The sequence below is a fragment of the Dama dama genome, chromosome 9, assembly GCF_033118175.1.
Source record: "Dama dama isolate Ldn47 chromosome 9, ASM3311817v1, whole genome shotgun sequence".
Classification (NCBI taxonomy): domain Eukaryota; kingdom Metazoa; phylum Chordata; class Mammalia; order Artiodactyla; family Cervidae; genus Dama; species Dama dama.
Window position 1 is genome coordinate 107,332,218 of NC_083689.1, and position 17,327 is coordinate 107,349,544.

The following is a 17,327-nucleotide window of genomic DNA, read 5'->3' on the forward strand; positions in this document are numbered from 1 at the left end:
GCTACAGCAGTGATGGTTCACTCTCCTTCATTCATTCACACTTAGTGAATTCACACTTTAGCAAGCAAGTGGTGCCAACCTTGGTGCACGTTAGGATCATATGGGAAAACTTTTAAAAGATACTAATAACCATCACTACTTCTGAAAAAGATACCCAGCTGATCCATTCTGAACAGGGAACCACTTCCCTAGTGCAGAGCAAGTCATATTTAAATCCAGCTACTGAAAGGGTATTTCCTGGTGGTTCAGTGGATAAACAGTCTGCCTGCAATGCAGGAGAGCTGTTTTCGATCCCTGGATTGAGAAGATCCCCTAGAGAAGGAAATGGTAACCCACTCCAGTATTCTGGCCTGGAGAATTCCATGGATGGAGGAGCCTGGTGGGCTACAGTCCACGGGGTCACAAAGAGTCAGACACAACTGAGTGACTAACACTTGTACTTTCACTTTCACTGAAAGTGTAAAAATAATTTATAAAGCTCAGCCTCTTTAATCACTCAAAAAAGAACATTAAAAATATTATTCATATAGTCAGTATCTATTAGGCACCTATTGTATACCAGAAAACATTCCAGCTGCTAAAAATACAGCAGTGAACAAAACAGACAAAAATCCCTGTACACAGCATGCTTATATTATTAGTTGGAAGGGGAAGGTGGAAACAGTAAGTAAGCAAATTATATACTGTTAAAAGGTGGTTAAGTATATACTATAGAGAAAAAAAAATAAAGGCAAGGTAGATGGAGAACAGTGGAAGGGAGGAAGATGGAGTGTAATTTTAAACAAGCAGTCAAGAATGATCTCACTGAAAAGATACATGAGCAGAAGTTTGAAGGAGGTGCAGGAGCAAACAAAACCATTCTGATGTCTGGGGCAAGAGGTAGTGCAAAGGCCCTGTGATGGGAGCCAGTCTAAGATTTCAGAGCGTCGGCAAGGAGCCAGAGCTCCCGGGGCAGGGTGAGCAGAAGGAACGCTAATTGGAGGACGGCCAAACGACAGAGCGGAGACAGGAGCCTGTCCAGTGCCTTGCAGGTCAAAGTTAACAATTTCACCTTTTGCTCTGCGGAATTTGGGGACTCAGTGGGTTTTAAGCAGGTATGTGACATGATCCAACTTACATTTTAAATGCATCGTTCTAGCCCCTGTGTGAGTCTTGGACTAGAAGTAAAGGAGCAGAGAGGCTGTAATGAATTAATGAAGTCAGGCAGTAGCAGAGACCTGGGCCACAGTGACAGCCCCCGGAGGCAGTATACAGTGACCAGATTCTGGATACATTTGAAATTAGAATCGACAGAATTTTCTGACAACTGAGTTATGGAGCATGAGAGAAAAAGTAAGAATCAGAGATGACGCCAAGGCTTTTGGTTTGAGCAACTGGAAGGTATGATTGCAATTAATTAAGATGCTTTGGGGAAGGCAGGGAGAGAGTTTAGTTTTGAAAATGCTACCTTTGAGATGCCTGAATATCCGAGGAGAGATGTCAAATAGATGTGGGGCTCATCAGCACACAGACAGCATTTATGCTTCTAAATTTAATATGCAAAAGTCTTAATTATATATCCACGTGCTAAGTTCATTAGGTTGGCTAGGTACAAGCATACTAGCCTTTCAATTTGCAGTGAGTAAAAAAAAAAAAAAAATTTACTGATTAAACTACTGAGTGGGCATATATATCCACAGCAATAAAAAAAAATAATAGCTAGCAGGCTAGCATGATTCTAAAAACAAAGCATTAGAAGCATATTGTCCCCAGTCACCCAGAGCTGTCACAAGGCTGGCTACAGTTCCTCTCAAAGCACAACTCAGGCTCACAGCCCCAGCACACACCCTCTGTAAAACCTCCCAGGGTTCGGAGTTGGAAACTCTGCCCTTTGTACACCCACCGATGCGGCTCATTCTCCCACCACACACTGCTTTATAATTTAACCTAATTAAGTATGTGTTTCCCCTGCTGGAGTCAAAGACAAGCTAATGCAGGTCAGGGCCCACGTCTTATGCACTTCTGAGTCAGCAGTGGCCTCACACAGAACTAGGTGCATCAAACCAAACTATCAAATGTCTATATTGCGGAATGAGCTTGAAATCAGGATCAAAACTTTCAAAATAACTTCATGGGTTCAGGTTTCCTTAAACCAGGATTCTGTTCTTGTAACTGTATCAAACGCGGGATCTGCATCTCTGAAGCTACATGTTTCTAAAAGTGATATATCTGAACATAAAGTTCACCGACATGTAAGCATTACATTAAAAAAAAAATTCTCATTCTATACAATCAAAGGTTATCTGAGAACAAGAAGCATCATCTCTTTTCATATTTGTTCTTAAAGTGAAGAACATTTAAGAAGTCTCTGTAATTTGACAGAGTTTTGATATGTATGGCAGGAATTTTGAGTAGTTCACCCAAAATTCTAATCACTGCTGCAGAGACGTGCCTTTGTTAACTGCATCCCTGCTTCTCCAAACAGACTCAAAAGGGATCGCTCCTCCTCTTCCAGTCTGGCAGGCGGCACACTCTCTAATTGACTTTTTCTCTAGGACTCTTCTTTCCACCAAATCCCTTTCTTTTCTCCATAGATTTCTAGAGCTCGTAACAAACCCAAACAGCACTTGAAGTTAGCAGCACTAAGAACTCCTGTCAGTTTTTTCAGTCTGCAGGTGCTAGGAAACAGAATTTCTCCTCAATTAAGAAATAAAATATTCATACTGCTTCATTTAAATAAGAAAAAAAAAGCAAAGCTTAAATAAATTAAGGGTAAATTAAATCAAACAGGAAACAAGCAAGGGGAGATTGCTTCATCTGATGGACTGGTTGTGCACTTCTCTTTCATTTTCTCATACCAAGTTCACAGATTTTTTTTTTTTTAAAAGAAGACAATTCATGGGATTTTGAACCCATTTCAATTGCTTGCAACCATGTATCATACTACTTCAATCTGCCAAAAGTTTTGGAAATATATTCCAAATAAAAGTTTTACAATCTTATTTTTAAAAGTAGTAATTGAAATGTCATTAGCCCAGGACAAAAGTTTATCATATCTATGCCAAGTGACCTGTACATTGACTTCCTGATATTAAAGCCAAAGAGTCAAATTATTCCATTCTTTATTTTTAAATGCGTGAAACTGCAAAACAAAGAAATGACAATAACAATTTTTAATTAAAAAAAAATACTCTAGCATATATTGCCATTTTCTGGCATCCAAAAAAAAATCTTACAGAAATGGCATACCTACTCTCTAAAATGAAATATCTTTTATTTCTTTCTTTCTGACTTAGGATATGTAACTGATGTCTTTCTTCCTGGTTCAGAATATTCATCGTCACATGGAAAATCTCTTAGGTGTACACTCTCATCTCTGAGCCTCAGAATAAAGTCAAAGTTCGGGGTGAAAAGTGCCCAAAACTTAATTTCAGGCATTAGTTCTTCTAACCCATGACCAAGTACTATCCAGAGAGCGTGAGCCCAAAGTCCTGGTACCGGGACACCAGCCACCGACAGAACCACTGCTCCTTCTCCCACCTCCAGAAACCGGAAACAGATTTCCTAACACGTGGAGGAAGAGCATGGAGCCCTGTCAGGAGGCACCTACAGCTCTTCTCTGGGGCTCACCCAGGGTCTAGGGCACCCTGAGCCATTCGGGGAACACAGCTAACCCAGGCATTCCGCAGCAGCCTGCAGTCCTCTCAGCCTCCAAGCCGTCTGTGTGAGGAGAAACATCCCAAAATGTGTACGTGACGCCTCCCCTACCCCCTCTCCTGCCGGCTCTCCAATGATGCCTCAGATACCCCTTTCAGAGGGAAAACCAGTCTGATGTTAACAATCTAAAAATGAATCAATCAGATCACCCCTACTAAGTGAGAAAGAAAAATATCAGGATGCATGTAGGAAAAAATACTATTTCTTCCACAATCTTCATTTCTGGCATTGTACTTGGATTTCATTATTCATGGTATCATCTAACTGCCAAAATCACCTATAATAATAAAAAAATAAACACTCTCTAAGGAAAATCTTAGAAAACTCAAACTTTCTAAAGAGCATGTAAGGATTCACACTCAAAATCCAAGTCAGGAACTCTACAAACATTGACTCAGGTCCCATTTGTTTCACTTAGCTTTACCTTTGTCCTAAAAAAAAAGTTATAAGAAGCAACAGCATTTGGTTTACATGTATTTAAATTTGGAATTGACAAATCACACTCACTGTTAAGAGCCAGAAGTGAATGATCTAAAATTCTAGGTTAATGACTACGCTATAGGCAGTATAGTGAAGGTGAAAGTCGCTCAGCTGCATCCAACTCTTTGTGACCCCATGAGCTATACAGTCCATGGAATTCTCCAGGCCAGAATCCTGGAGTGGGGAGCCTTTCCCTTCTCCAGGGGATCTTCCCAGCCCAGGTCTCCCATATGGCAGGTGGATTCTTTACCAGCTGAGCCACAAGGGAAGCCCAGCATATCAGTCAACAAGGCCTTTTCAAGGTTTTCCTTGATATTAGATCACACAGAGCATGAAATTATTAGATAATGCAAATTTTTAAAAAATGAAGCATAGAAATTATATAAGTTTGATTTATATATTAAAGCACCACCTTCTGATACAAAGAACTAATTCTGTTCTCTCAACCACTTTCTTCCATCTTTGAGTTGAAAAGGTAATTGAGATGAAATTTTAAAGAGCACTAAATTTAAACTTCAAAATTTATGATTTACTTGAATATTATGCAATTTGGGTCACTTACACTTTCTTACATCAACAAAAAGCATGACCAAGATCTAAAAATAAAAAGTAAACAGAAGTACTGATATGGTATATTCATTAGAAGGACTGATGCTGAAGCTGAAACTCCAATACTTTGGCCACCTGATGTGAAGAGTTGACTCATTGGAAAAGACCCTGATGCTGGGAAAGACTGAAGGCGGGAGGAGAAGGGGACGACAGAGGATGAGAAGGCTGGATGGCATCACTGACTCGATGGACATGGGTTTGGGTAAACTCCGGGAGTTGGTGATGGACAGGGAGGCCTGGCGTGCTGCGGTTCATGGGGTCGCAAGAGTCAGACGTGACTGAGAGACTAAACGACAACTGATGCGGCAATAGGTTATTTTTAATTGTCAGTCAAAAACATCCAATATACAACTTTAATTAACTGGTAACTAATAATAACTCAAATAACTAGTTCACAACAATTAACTTACTTAGTAAAATATTTCTCTTTACATTTGCCTCTGTGAACTGGCACATATTACAGCACTGAGAAACATTTAAATTTTACCCTTTCCAGGGACATAGGCTTCCCAGCTGGCTCAGTGGTAAAGAATGTGCCTGCCAAAGCAGGAGACGTGGGTTCCATCCCTGGGTCAGGAAGAGTCCCTGGAGGAGGAAATGGCAATCCGCTCCAGTATGTCTGCCTGTAAAATTCCATGGACAGAGGAACCTGGAGGGCTTCAGCCCATGGGGTCGCACAGAGTCAGACACAACTGAGGACGCACACAAAGCAAAAGGAGCGTGTATAAAAACTATCTCTTTATAATTAAGCATCTGGCCCTCTATCCTATTCTTGGGAATCACCAAGAATTGTAGCTTCATTATTCCTAATCATCACATAGCTAGCTGTTTCCATCTATCCAGTTTTAGCTTATCTAGATCCAAGAATAGAGTATGGCTAGAGAAAGTCTAAGGAATGAAAGTGAAAGTCGTTCAGTCATGGCCGACTCTTTGCGACCCCATGGACTGTCCATGGAATTCTCCAGGCCAGAACACTGGAGTGGGTAGCCTTTCCCTTCTCCAGGGGATCTTCCCAACCCAGGGATCAAATCCAGGTCTCCCACATTGCAGGTGGATTCTTTACCAGCTGAGCCACAAGGGAAGCCCAAGAATACTTGAGTGGGTAGCCTATCCCTTCTCCAGCAGATCGTCCCGACCCAGGAATCGAACTGGGGTCTCCTACATTGCAGGCAGATTCTTTACCAACTGAGCTTTCCTTCACCAGTCTAAGGAAAGGTCAAGTCTAATTTAAATGTTATATAATGTGCAATTCTCTGCTCTGTGCTTTGATCTCATTGTTACAAGATTCTTAGAGGGGAGATAAATATCAGTTCTCTTCTCTTAGATGTGCTCTCATGTAAGAAACCCTGAATGACGCAAATAGAAATATGTTCTAGTATCTCACTAGGAAAACAAATCCCTATAAGCATTTATTAAATTACATGAAGGGAATTTCATTAAAAAAAAAAAAAAAAGGCTATTCTGATGAAGTAGAAGCTGAGAAGAGAGGCTAATGTAAGCCACAGATTTCCCAACAGCAGGAGGCCACGAGCACCCCAAGGCTAGAGAGACAAGAAGACTCAGTGTTCATGAAAACCACATGCCTGGTCTTCCAGTGCAAGCTGGGGCTGTGGGAGGTCTGTCCAGGGCTGGAATCACGGAGGAGAAGAAGCCTGTTGCCAGAAACGCAACCTGAGACAGAGAAGGAGGGAAAGAAGCACCAGAGGGCCTTCCTCTCTCGGCCTCCCTGCCTCCCGCTAAACGCAGCCTGCAGAGAGAAGGCCCCGTGACACAGCAGAGGGCGCTCGGAGAGAAGAGAGGACGGGAGGGTGAACAGACCCAGGACCTCGGAGAGAAAGAAGGGCGGGCCAGCCTCCAGATGAAAAGAAATAGTCAGTCTAATGGGAGCTCATGGCGGCAGCCCAGAGAAAGGAGGAGCGCCCAGAGTGTGCCCCACGCCTTGTCTGGGAAACCCAGGGTGCTCACAGACTGTTTTCTCCTCTGAGCCAGATGAAAGCGGAAAACTATCCGCAGCTGCTGTCGGCTTCCTCAGACACAGGGGTATTGTTTCGCTTTTAAAGGTCCAAGATTGATAGCCAATTGCATGTCGAAAAGTACCTCTGATCAAACATAATAACCAAGCATTTCCACTAGTGAATATAAGAGAAAAAGCTCCAGTGGGCAGCTTTTTTCGTGGAGAAAAATGTGGATAGCCTATCATCCCACTGGGAGACAATCAATTGTAAGGAAGTCTACAGTAGGGAAGCGGCGATGCTCCTGACGGTTTTGTAAGTACACTGTGATCAACAGCTTTTGTGTAACTACCTGTGATACCTCTGGGCTGGAGAGCAAACACATGAGGAGCTCAATTGCCTTCAGTCAATGGACGCTACTGGACTCTCTCACTGGGCCAGCGAGCCGGGAGAAGACAGAGCTCGCAAACAAACTCTATTCCAAAAATCATTACGGGAAATAAAGAGTAATATTATGTAGGCCCAAATAAATATTGCGATTCCAAGTTAAAATTTTTGAACACACACCTTCTACGTTTGACTAATAGAGAGTTACCATGGAAATGAATTCCCTGTTTTCAAAGACAGTGACTTCAATAAAGATGCAACATAATTTATCTTTCCCTCAGCATCCAGGAGCCCCTTAGGCCATCATTATTAACACTGCACAATGTTAAACAAAACTGTAAAGAAAAATATGATTATTTGGATTCTCTATGATTAATGATTGACACAGCGTGTGTTTGTGTGTAAGTGAATATATACTATTGCACATACGTAGGGATTTCCCTGTGGCCAACCGGAGCTGCCCAGGTGCACTGGAAACTATTTAAATAAGATAGCTGAATTAGTTGAGAATAAAATACCATTAAATATTTTACAAATGTTCAAAACTTTTTTTTTTCGGTTGCTAATTTGTGTGCAACTCTTTGTAACCCCATGGACTGCAGCACACCAGGCTTCCCTATACTTCACTACCTCCCAGAGTTTGCTCAAAATTATGTCCATTGAGTCAGTGATGCTATCCAACCATCTCATCCTCTGTTGTCCCCTTCTGCTTTTGCCTTCGATCTTTCCCAGCATCAGGGTCTTTGCCAGTGAGTTGTTCTTCGCATCAAGTGGCCAGGGTACTGGAGCTTCGGCTTCAGTATCAGTCCTTCCAATGAGTATTCATGGCAGATTTCCCTTAGGATTGACTGGTGTAATCTCCTTGAGTCCAAGGAACTCAAAACTATTAAGTGAATATAACTGTCAATGTTTTAATCAACTGAATATGTTTTTAAATTAACTAGACTCTAACTCTAATTCTCAATAATATTTATTTTAAATTAATAAATGATAAATGAATCATTTTGCTGTATAACTGAAACTAATTCAACATTGTAAATTAACTATACTTCAATAAAAATTAATTAATAAATGAGATCCACTCACTTTCCTTCCCTCAGTAGTATATTTCCTCATTTAAGTTTCATTACAATTTATTCTTATCAAGCCCCAGATCTCGTTCTCTAATTCAGGTAGTCTGTTCTATTGACTTAGAGACAGGACCCCATCCGTGCCTGATATCATTATGTATTTATATATACACCACAAGACCGAATGAAGCAGACTCACACTGATCCTTAAAAAAAATTTCTGTTACTACACAGTGTGAATGAATCTAAAAGTCAAAAAGAGCGTGAAAGCAGTATCTCCTAATATCTTTCTTGGATAAAGACTGACCTCAAGTGTTAGAGACCAGATAAATAAAGTTGAAATCCTTGCCTACAGAAGTACTCTGTATTTATAAACAACCAATGTGTGATAAAAACACAAGGAGTGAACTGAGGATAACATAAGCAAAGTAAAATGACATATAAAGTCAAGATCCAAGAACGGTCCTTTCAAGAAAGATAGCCAACTTTCTTCATTAATATTTATATATTTACATTAAAGCTCAAAGCAACCATTTTATCAAAGGATAGATAAAACAAAGAAATTTATTTGTTCATTTTATTTGTTAGGAGTTTCACAAACTGAGTCATTTGAAAGATAATTCATTTATTTTGCTAGCGTCACATTGATACATGCTGCTATGGCAGCTGCTGGAATGAAAATGTAGCACAAATAGACATTAAAACTAGAGTAAGGGTCACAGAGTTATAAAGTATAAAGACAGTAGCCTCACTGAACAGATATCACTGACTCAGTAGAATGAAAAAAGTAAAGGTGATAAAATGCTACCGGTTATGTAGACACTGCCTACACTAATTTGAAAAATAAAAATCAAAGTCACTAATTTGTGTAATAACATACCTACGCCAGTCAGAATGGCCACCATTAAGAAGTCTACAAATAACAAATGCTGCAGAGGGTGTAGAGAAAAGAGGACCCCCTATACTGCTGGTGGGAATGTAAATTAGTACAACCGCTATGGAAAACAGTACAGAGGCTCCTTAAAAACAAAAAGTGAAGCTGCCATTATCATCCAGCAATCCCACTCTTGGGCATATATCTGGAGAACAATATAATTCAAAATGATACACGCATCCCGATGTTCACAGCAACACCATTCACAATAACCAAGACAGGGAAACAACCAAAACGTTCAACGACAAGTGAAGGACAAAGAAGGAGCAGTATACACACACACGTGCGTGCATCTCAGTCCCTGCAGATGTGTCCAACTCTTCGTGACTCCATGGACTACAGCCCATCAGGCTCCCGTGTTCAGGGCATACTCCCGCAAGAACGCTGGGGTGGGTTGCCGGGGATCTTCCCGGCCCCAGGATCAAACCCACATCTCCTGTGTCTCCTGCACTGCAGGTGGATTCTTCACCACTGAGCCCCAGGGGAAGCCCTATATACACACACACAGGCATGTAACACACACACACAATGGAGGATTATAAAAAAGAATGAAAGGCACCACTGCAACAACATGGATGTAACCAAAGATTCTTATCACAGCAAGTGAAGTCAGTCAGAGATAAAGACAAATATCCTCCAACATCACTTACGTGTGGAATCTAAAATATGACACAAATGAGCTTTTACGAAAAAGAAAGAGAATCACAGGTATAGAGAAGAGACTTGTGTTTGTCAGTGCAGGGGCGGTGGGGGGTGGTCTGGGCGTGTGAAATGAGAGGCACAAACACTACACGCCGAGCGGACAACGGGGTCCTAGGGCATTCAACACACGTGATAAACCATAATGCAAAAGAACATTTCTTAAAAAGAAGGCCCATATGTGTAACTGAATCACTTTGCAGTGTAGTGGAAATTAACACGACAGTGTAAATCCATTCTATTTCAATAAAAAATTTTAAACGAGGTACAATGGTATATTCCTCTGATTCAGTGCATTGCTATGGTAGGAACTTTTTGATGATTTAAAATATTATTTCAGTTGTTCAGTGGGTTAAAGGGGAGAAAACAAACCCATGAAGAGCAGACAGCTATTCATCTTAATATTCTGAACTGGCACTCAGGTAGAAAGAAGGGTCATAAAAGCTTTTAACTGAGATTTATTTTCATGAACATCATTCTACATTTTTATTTTGATAAAAGAACATGAGTGATTAGGACTAAAGAGTTATAAGGAGGTTTTGTATGTAATAATGAACATTTTTACAATTACTTATTTTATTATTTTTCAAATGCTGCTTTAGTATGTGCCAAACACTCCTCTACAGCCCGAGAGATAGGCAGATACTATTATTATCCTCATTTTACAGATGAGAAAACTGAGGCTAAGAGATTAGGTGAATTGCCAAAGTCTTATGACCAGCAGTTACACTATCAGCTTTGATGACAGCAATAAGTGGCTTGCTGTCCCTTGTAAACTCCTAAGAAAAAAATCTATTAATGGATCACACCAGGCCTAGAGAATCATTGTCTAAATTCTCAAAACTTGGTTTCTGGCTCAACTCTTAACTCCTGAAAAGCTAAAAAGAACCAACAGCATCCTACAAACACCTCTTCAGAGTCCTCACTGGACTACCCAGTAGGGAATATTTCAGAGCTGAATGAATTTAAGAACACACTTTCCACATCTCAAAATACCACTCAAGTACCCACAGATTAATCAGAAACAAATGAAATGATAATCTATAACTTAACAGCAATATCACCCCAAAAGCAGCAAAATAATATATTCTATCTTGAGAATAAGACATTCTAAATTGATCAGTTGTTTCGAAATTTAGAAGGCAAGAAAGTTCATCTTTCATTTCTAGTCTCTGAATAAACATGAAAAGGAAGACGAGAGTTAGCTGCATCAATGAACATTCTTTCACTTACTTATGTTAAATTGACTGAAAAAAAATCAATTTTGCTTTTCTTTAGAAAACATTTCATATTTTCAGCCATAAGCACTTTTAAAATATGTTTTATAAAAAGTTCTTTAAATATGAGATGGTCCAAGGAAATATCTGAATTTGCGGCATTTTTTTAGCTGCTACCTTCCAAAAAACACCTCTCCTTAAAAACAAAAACAAACATACCCATATCTGACATATGCCAAGAGTTCAGTTCATGCTTATAAACTGAAAATTGAAACAATAAGATCTAAGATAGGCTTCCCAGGTGGTGCTAGTGGTAAAGAATCCCCTTGCCAATGTAGGAGACATAAGAGACACGGGTTCAATCCCTGGGTCAGGAAGATTCCCTGAAGGAGGGCATGGCAACCCACCCCTGTATTCTTGCCTGGAGAATCCCCATGGACAGAGGAGCCTGGAGGGCTACAGGCTATGGAGTCGCAGAGAGTCAGACATGACTGATGAGACTTAGCACACATGCACAGCATCAGAATTAATATCATTAATTAATTAACAACTTTAAAATATATCAACAATCTAAAAAGGAAAAACATCTACCCCTAAGGTATGACAAATATAAATTTTATATAGCATATAACAAAAATGCAGTTTTCTCAAAAATTCTTCATCTTTTTAACAGTCATTTCTTGACTAGTCATTAAATGAGTAATTAGTCATTTATGAATAAAATAGCATCTTCCTGACTATTGGTTGAGATCATTCAAACTGACTGAAGTCAATTCACAATGGGTCAGTGCCATGAAACTCATGAACTCAGAGCAGACCTCAAGTTTGAACACCAACTACAACTACATGTACTATATAACAGGCCACCTTGATATTTCAGACTCCATTGGCTTATTTGTTCAAATGATTTTAAATTAATATTATATATAATGCACTTGAGTATTCATTATCATCCTGAGCTTTTTCCACGTTACTGTGAGTTCTTAAAAAGTATGTGATTGAATAATATGACTTATGTTATATTAATATCAATGTTAACCTCTTAAAAGCTTCATTATTATGGAAGTTTTCAACGATAAACAAAAGTAATGAGAATAACATAATGAACCCTCTTGTCCTATAACCCAGCTCAATTATCTATATTTTGCCATTTTTGTTTCTTTTATTAGCCTATCCACTTCTCTATTTTTTCATCTGCTCCATGATATTTTGATACAAATTCCCAATGCTATAGCATTCCAATAGTAAATAACTCAAGTATGTATCTCGCTCCTCTGTCCATGGAATTCTCCAGGCAAGAATACTGGAGTGGGTAGTCATTCCCTTCTCCAGAGGATCTTCCCAGGGAACGAACCTGGGTCTCTTGCATTGCAGGCAGATTCTTCACCGTCTGAGCCACCAGGGAGGTCCAAAAAAGTTTTGAAATATAACAAATATTTAGTAGAATTCACCAGTGAAGCACTCTGGGCAGGGAGTATCACTGAAGGAAGGTTTTTAAACACAACTGTAATTTCTTTAAGGAACAGAGGTATCCAGGTTATCTATTGAATATTTCTTCTTCAGCGAGCTTCAGAAATTCACGACTTTCAAATAAATTTTCCCTTTCATCTAACGTTGAATTTAGAGGCATAAAGAAGCTCATGATATTCCCTGTTATCCTTTTAATATCTGGAGAATCTGCAGCTATACTACTCCTCTGAGTCATGGCATTGGCAATTTCTCTCTCTCTCTTTTAATTAGTCTGAATACAGATTTATCTAGTTTATCAAAGAACCAGCTTTGTGCTTTCATTAATATTTCTTTTTGTTTTCCATTTCACTAATATCCGCTGCGATGTTTATTATTTCCTTCCCTCTGCTTACTTTGAGGTTAATTTACTCTTCTCTTTTCAAGTTTCATAAGGTAAAAGCTAAGGCCGTTGACCCAAGACCTTCCTTTTCTTCGTATGCAGGTGTTTGGTGCCATCGAAGTGAGTCCTTCAGCAGCACCCCACTAAATCTGGTGTGCTGTGTCTTCACTCTCCTCGGTTCTCCTGTGATCGCTTTACTCCTGGTTATCTAGGACGAGATGAGCGCGGGAGGGCACAGACTGCGCCCGGCCACCCCGGCCTCCCTGGACTTCCGGTTCTGCGTCCACGCAGGTCGCCTGCTGGGCTCTGTCTGGGCCGTCCTCCCTGTGCTGCGAGCTGGAAACGCTTCCAACGCCCGAGCCAAGTCCTGGGTTGCAGGAGACGCAGTTCTGCCGGACACTGCACGTCATCAACGTTCTCAACTTCGGAGGCAAAACAGAGACCTCAGAAGTTCGCATCCTCACTTCCGAACCCACTCCAGGAAAGCTGACTTCATCTTCTCAACCTGTGTGCGTTCGCTGTTAGCTATTTCCGGACTCTCATTTACATAGTCATAGCGGCTTAGAAGGACGGCCTCTTCACTCCATTATTGCTTGATATTAGCAGAATCTATCTGAAGACTAAGGGTGTGTCATCAGTAAATAGAGTTCAGACAAGACCGAGAGCACCAAAGTAAAACTAAGTCCACGAGACCACAGTAATAGAATATCAATATTCTTTCTCTTGTTCCCAATCTTCTGTCTTCCTGCCCTTGATTTAACAATCTAAGATGTCACAAATCCCCAATTTTCCCTTCTAACTTAGTAAGGACTTGACATTCCTTGCATTCAAGGACAGCCACTCAGTCCCTTCCAGGCCAATGACTCTTAAATTCAGAGATTTGTCTGGCTGTAGGAAACTCTAGAGATAGATCCTCTATTACAGACACATCTCTTCACAGGGGGAAACTAAGGCACAGAGATTTTAGGGCATTTGCCTCTACTAGCAAATTTAGAGCCACAGACTGGAAAGTAGTAAGTTGGAGAGATTTTCTAAATCATACAAAGTTAAATATATTTATACTGATAGCTCAAAACTCTGTATCTCACATCCTCTAATCATTTACTTAAAAATTACATTAAATATTGAGAAAAAATTATTTAAAACTATACACCATGAGGACAGTAAGGGTAACACAACTTTCTAGGAACATTTATATATTTACAAGCATTTTGTGAATGTAAACTACATTTTGTATAATGTCTTAGTATAAAAACACTGTCAGAATGCAATATTTTAACAAGAAGCTTTATTTTGAGTTCTACCCTTGGTTTTCAAAAGCTGAAACAACTAAAATAGCTTAGCCAAAGTCATGTGCATTTAAAAGGCTATCTCGCCTTTACCTGAATCCATGAAACGAAGCAATACCATACCACAGAGCGGTCTTCTCACCAAAACATGCCCTGTGCTGGGCAACAGGGATGAGCCTAACATGCTGTGGGCCGGCTCTGACATGAATCCAGTAGATTCCGACTGCTGACGGGCCAAACCCCCAATCCTGGTATATAATCTTCAGAATAATCTTCTCAGCAAATTAAGCCTTCCAAAGCTGACATTTGCTGTTGCTGCTATTTTGTCACAGAGAATAATTCTGATCTTTTAAGCACCAGTGTACCATAATTTTTGGCCATCTCCAAATGTTCAGGGAAGCACTTACTGATCTAATAAGTCTTGTTTTGTCTTTAATGAGTACAATTTCAAGTGATCGTAAAAAGCCCACATATGGTCATTGTAACACTTGTTGTGCACAATCTGTTCATCCAAAGGCATTTCTACTCTGCACTATAAACAGCAGTAGATGATGTGATGGGAAAAACATTCATCTACGAAAACGTTCAGGCAAAGGTTATAGAAGATGAATAAAAAATTATGGTCACACACGATCTTGGTTACACGAAGATGTTCTGATAGAGCAATAACAGAGAATAATGTGCCTATCCTCTCTGCTAGTTTTAGGTTCTGATCCTCAAAATATAGTTAAAGCTCATCAGTCATGGGAGACACAGAATAATCACAGGCACTGTTTCAAATACACTAGAATAAAACAGTGATTTGATTTTTTTTCCTCAAAGTTTGCTCTAAATTTCTAGCAATTTAGTGATGGTAGCACTTCTCTGGACTTCCCAGGTGGCGCTAGTGGTAAAGAACCCTCCTACCAGTGCAGAAGACACTAGTTATGGACGTCGACCCCTGCGTCGGGAAGATCCCCTGGAGGAGGACACGGCCACCCCCTCGGTATGCTGGCCTGGAGAACCCCACGGACAGGGGAGCCTGGCGGGCCGCAGGGCACTGGGCGGCCACACTCAGGCACGACTGAGCACGCACGCGTGCACCAATTCTTTCAAGGAGAGTGAACGTGTTACTGCTCAGCTCTGTGCCACTCTGCGCCACCTCACAGACTGTAGCCCGCCAGGCTCCTCTGTCCATGGAATTCTCCAGGCGAGGACACTGGAGTGGGTTGCCATTTCCTACTCCAGGGGATCTTCCCAGCCCAGATATCAAACCTGGGTCTCCTGCATATAGGCACATTCTTTACCATCTGAGCCACCACTTATTTTAATAATAGTACCTAAAGTTTACTTAGCACTTACTATGGTCCTGATACTGAGGAAAGCATCTTCCATACACTACTTCAATTAATTCCCTGAAAAACAATTTGTTTACTCAGCTGGTTAATGGCAGAGCCAGGATTCAAACCCAAGCTGACAACAGAGCCTGGGTTCCTACCCTCTGGGCCTTACGGCCACAGTCCTAGGTAATTTATAAACATTTGCTCTTTTCCTAGGAGGAAAGAGGGCTTCCCTGATAGCTCAATTGGTAAAGAACCCGCCTGCAATGCAGGAGACCCCGGTTCAATTCCTGGGTCGGGAAGATCCACTGGAGAAGGGACAGGCTACCCACTCCACTATTCTTGGGCTTCCCTTGTGGCTCAGCTGGTAAAGAATCCACCTGCAATGTGGGAGACCTGGGTTTGATCCCTGGGTTGGGAAGATCCCCTGGAGAAGGGAAAGGCTACCCACTCCAGTATTCTGGCCTGGAGAATTCCATGGACTGTATAGTCCATGGGGTTGCAAAGAGTCAGACATGACTGAGTGACTTTCACTTTCGCTAGGAGGAAAGAAAAACTATTTCCTGCTAAACTGTAAGCTTGAAGAGACATGACAAATTTTGAATAAGACACAAGTAAATTTTATAGTAGCCAGTTTTCTAAAACATGTATGTAAGAATTAGTTCCTAATTATTATAGAGCTCTGAAAAACAGTACAGATGATGGGTGACAAGTGAGAGATTACAAAGGAACTCATGTTTTCATTATTGCTAACATATGAGATTTCATATATTTGTTATGTAAGTAAACTCTCTGAACTATGAAGTTAATTTTTGGCATACATTCACTTCTCTTTTCACCATGTATGTTCAGCTTAATCATATGAACTGACCATATTCACTTCTTAAAAGCAAAATGCTCAGAAGATCTAATGATATGTGACCAGTGAAAACTTTCATTAAAGTATCTTCTAACACAATACACTACATTAAAATCTAAATAAGTCTTGTCATATATATCAGTTTCATTGATGTATACATTTCACAGTTATTAGCAAATGAAAAAAGCCAAAAAGCAAACTTTTTGTTTAAATCAATATCCCATCTTAGAAAGGATAGATTTTGTATTGACTTAAACTGATTTTAATTTTACCAAACACTACTTACACTTCTACAATGGTCTGAGCAGTCCTCATCAAGTATGCAGAACATCACAAGGGCATTGGTATGAACATGGCTTGGAAGCACCAAGGAGATGTAGCCATGGAACCTACCTTGGTTAGATGGATGACTCCTTTAGAAGTCACTGAACAGCCCATGAAGCCAACATACTGCAGCTCAGGACAGTGCTCCGCGAACGCTTTCACCGACTGGTCCGTCACCTGCGGAGAGCCGGGGGGAAGGTGAGTCAGGACGGCGCTGCAGGCTTTGACCACTGCCAAGTCCCTTCCCTCCCCTTGCATCACTAACGTTTCCTTTTCCAGCGGACCGTTTGAATCCATGTATAGACATGCTGAAAGATGTCCTGTGCTTTGTAAATCCGCCCTCAACCCCACATTCCCTTCTATCACCCCATGTTTGTTTACTTCTTCATGTCTCAGAGACGTCAACACTATCTACCTCCACTTCTTCATATCTCCCCCAATAGATATGTATGTATCTTGACATTTACTTCACACACTATGAAATTCACCATTTCAAAGGGAAGTCCCGTGGTTTTCAGCAGATTCACAAGTCGTGCCACCATCACCAACATCTAACTCCAGAACATGCTTCTCACCCCAAAAAGAAGCGCCATGCCCATCAGCAGCCGTTCCCCAAGTCCAGCCCCTGCCCCCAAGTCCTGAC

At 40.7% G+C, this 17,327-nt stretch overlaps 1 protein-coding gene across 1 annotated transcript in view; it reads right to left on the reverse strand.

Moving 5' to 3' along the window:
- FBXL17 (F-box and leucine rich repeat protein 17) overlaps nucleotides 1-17,327 on the reverse strand; it is a 512,447-nt gene that overhangs the window by 347,252 nt on the left and 147,868 nt on the right. Inside the window, exon 5 of the mRNA XM_061152120.1 lies at nucleotides 16,754-16,861. Coding sequence (XP_061008103.1) covers nucleotides 16,754-16,861 — 108 coding nt within the window. The remainder of the gene's footprint in view (nucleotides 1-16,753; nucleotides 16,862-17,327) is intronic.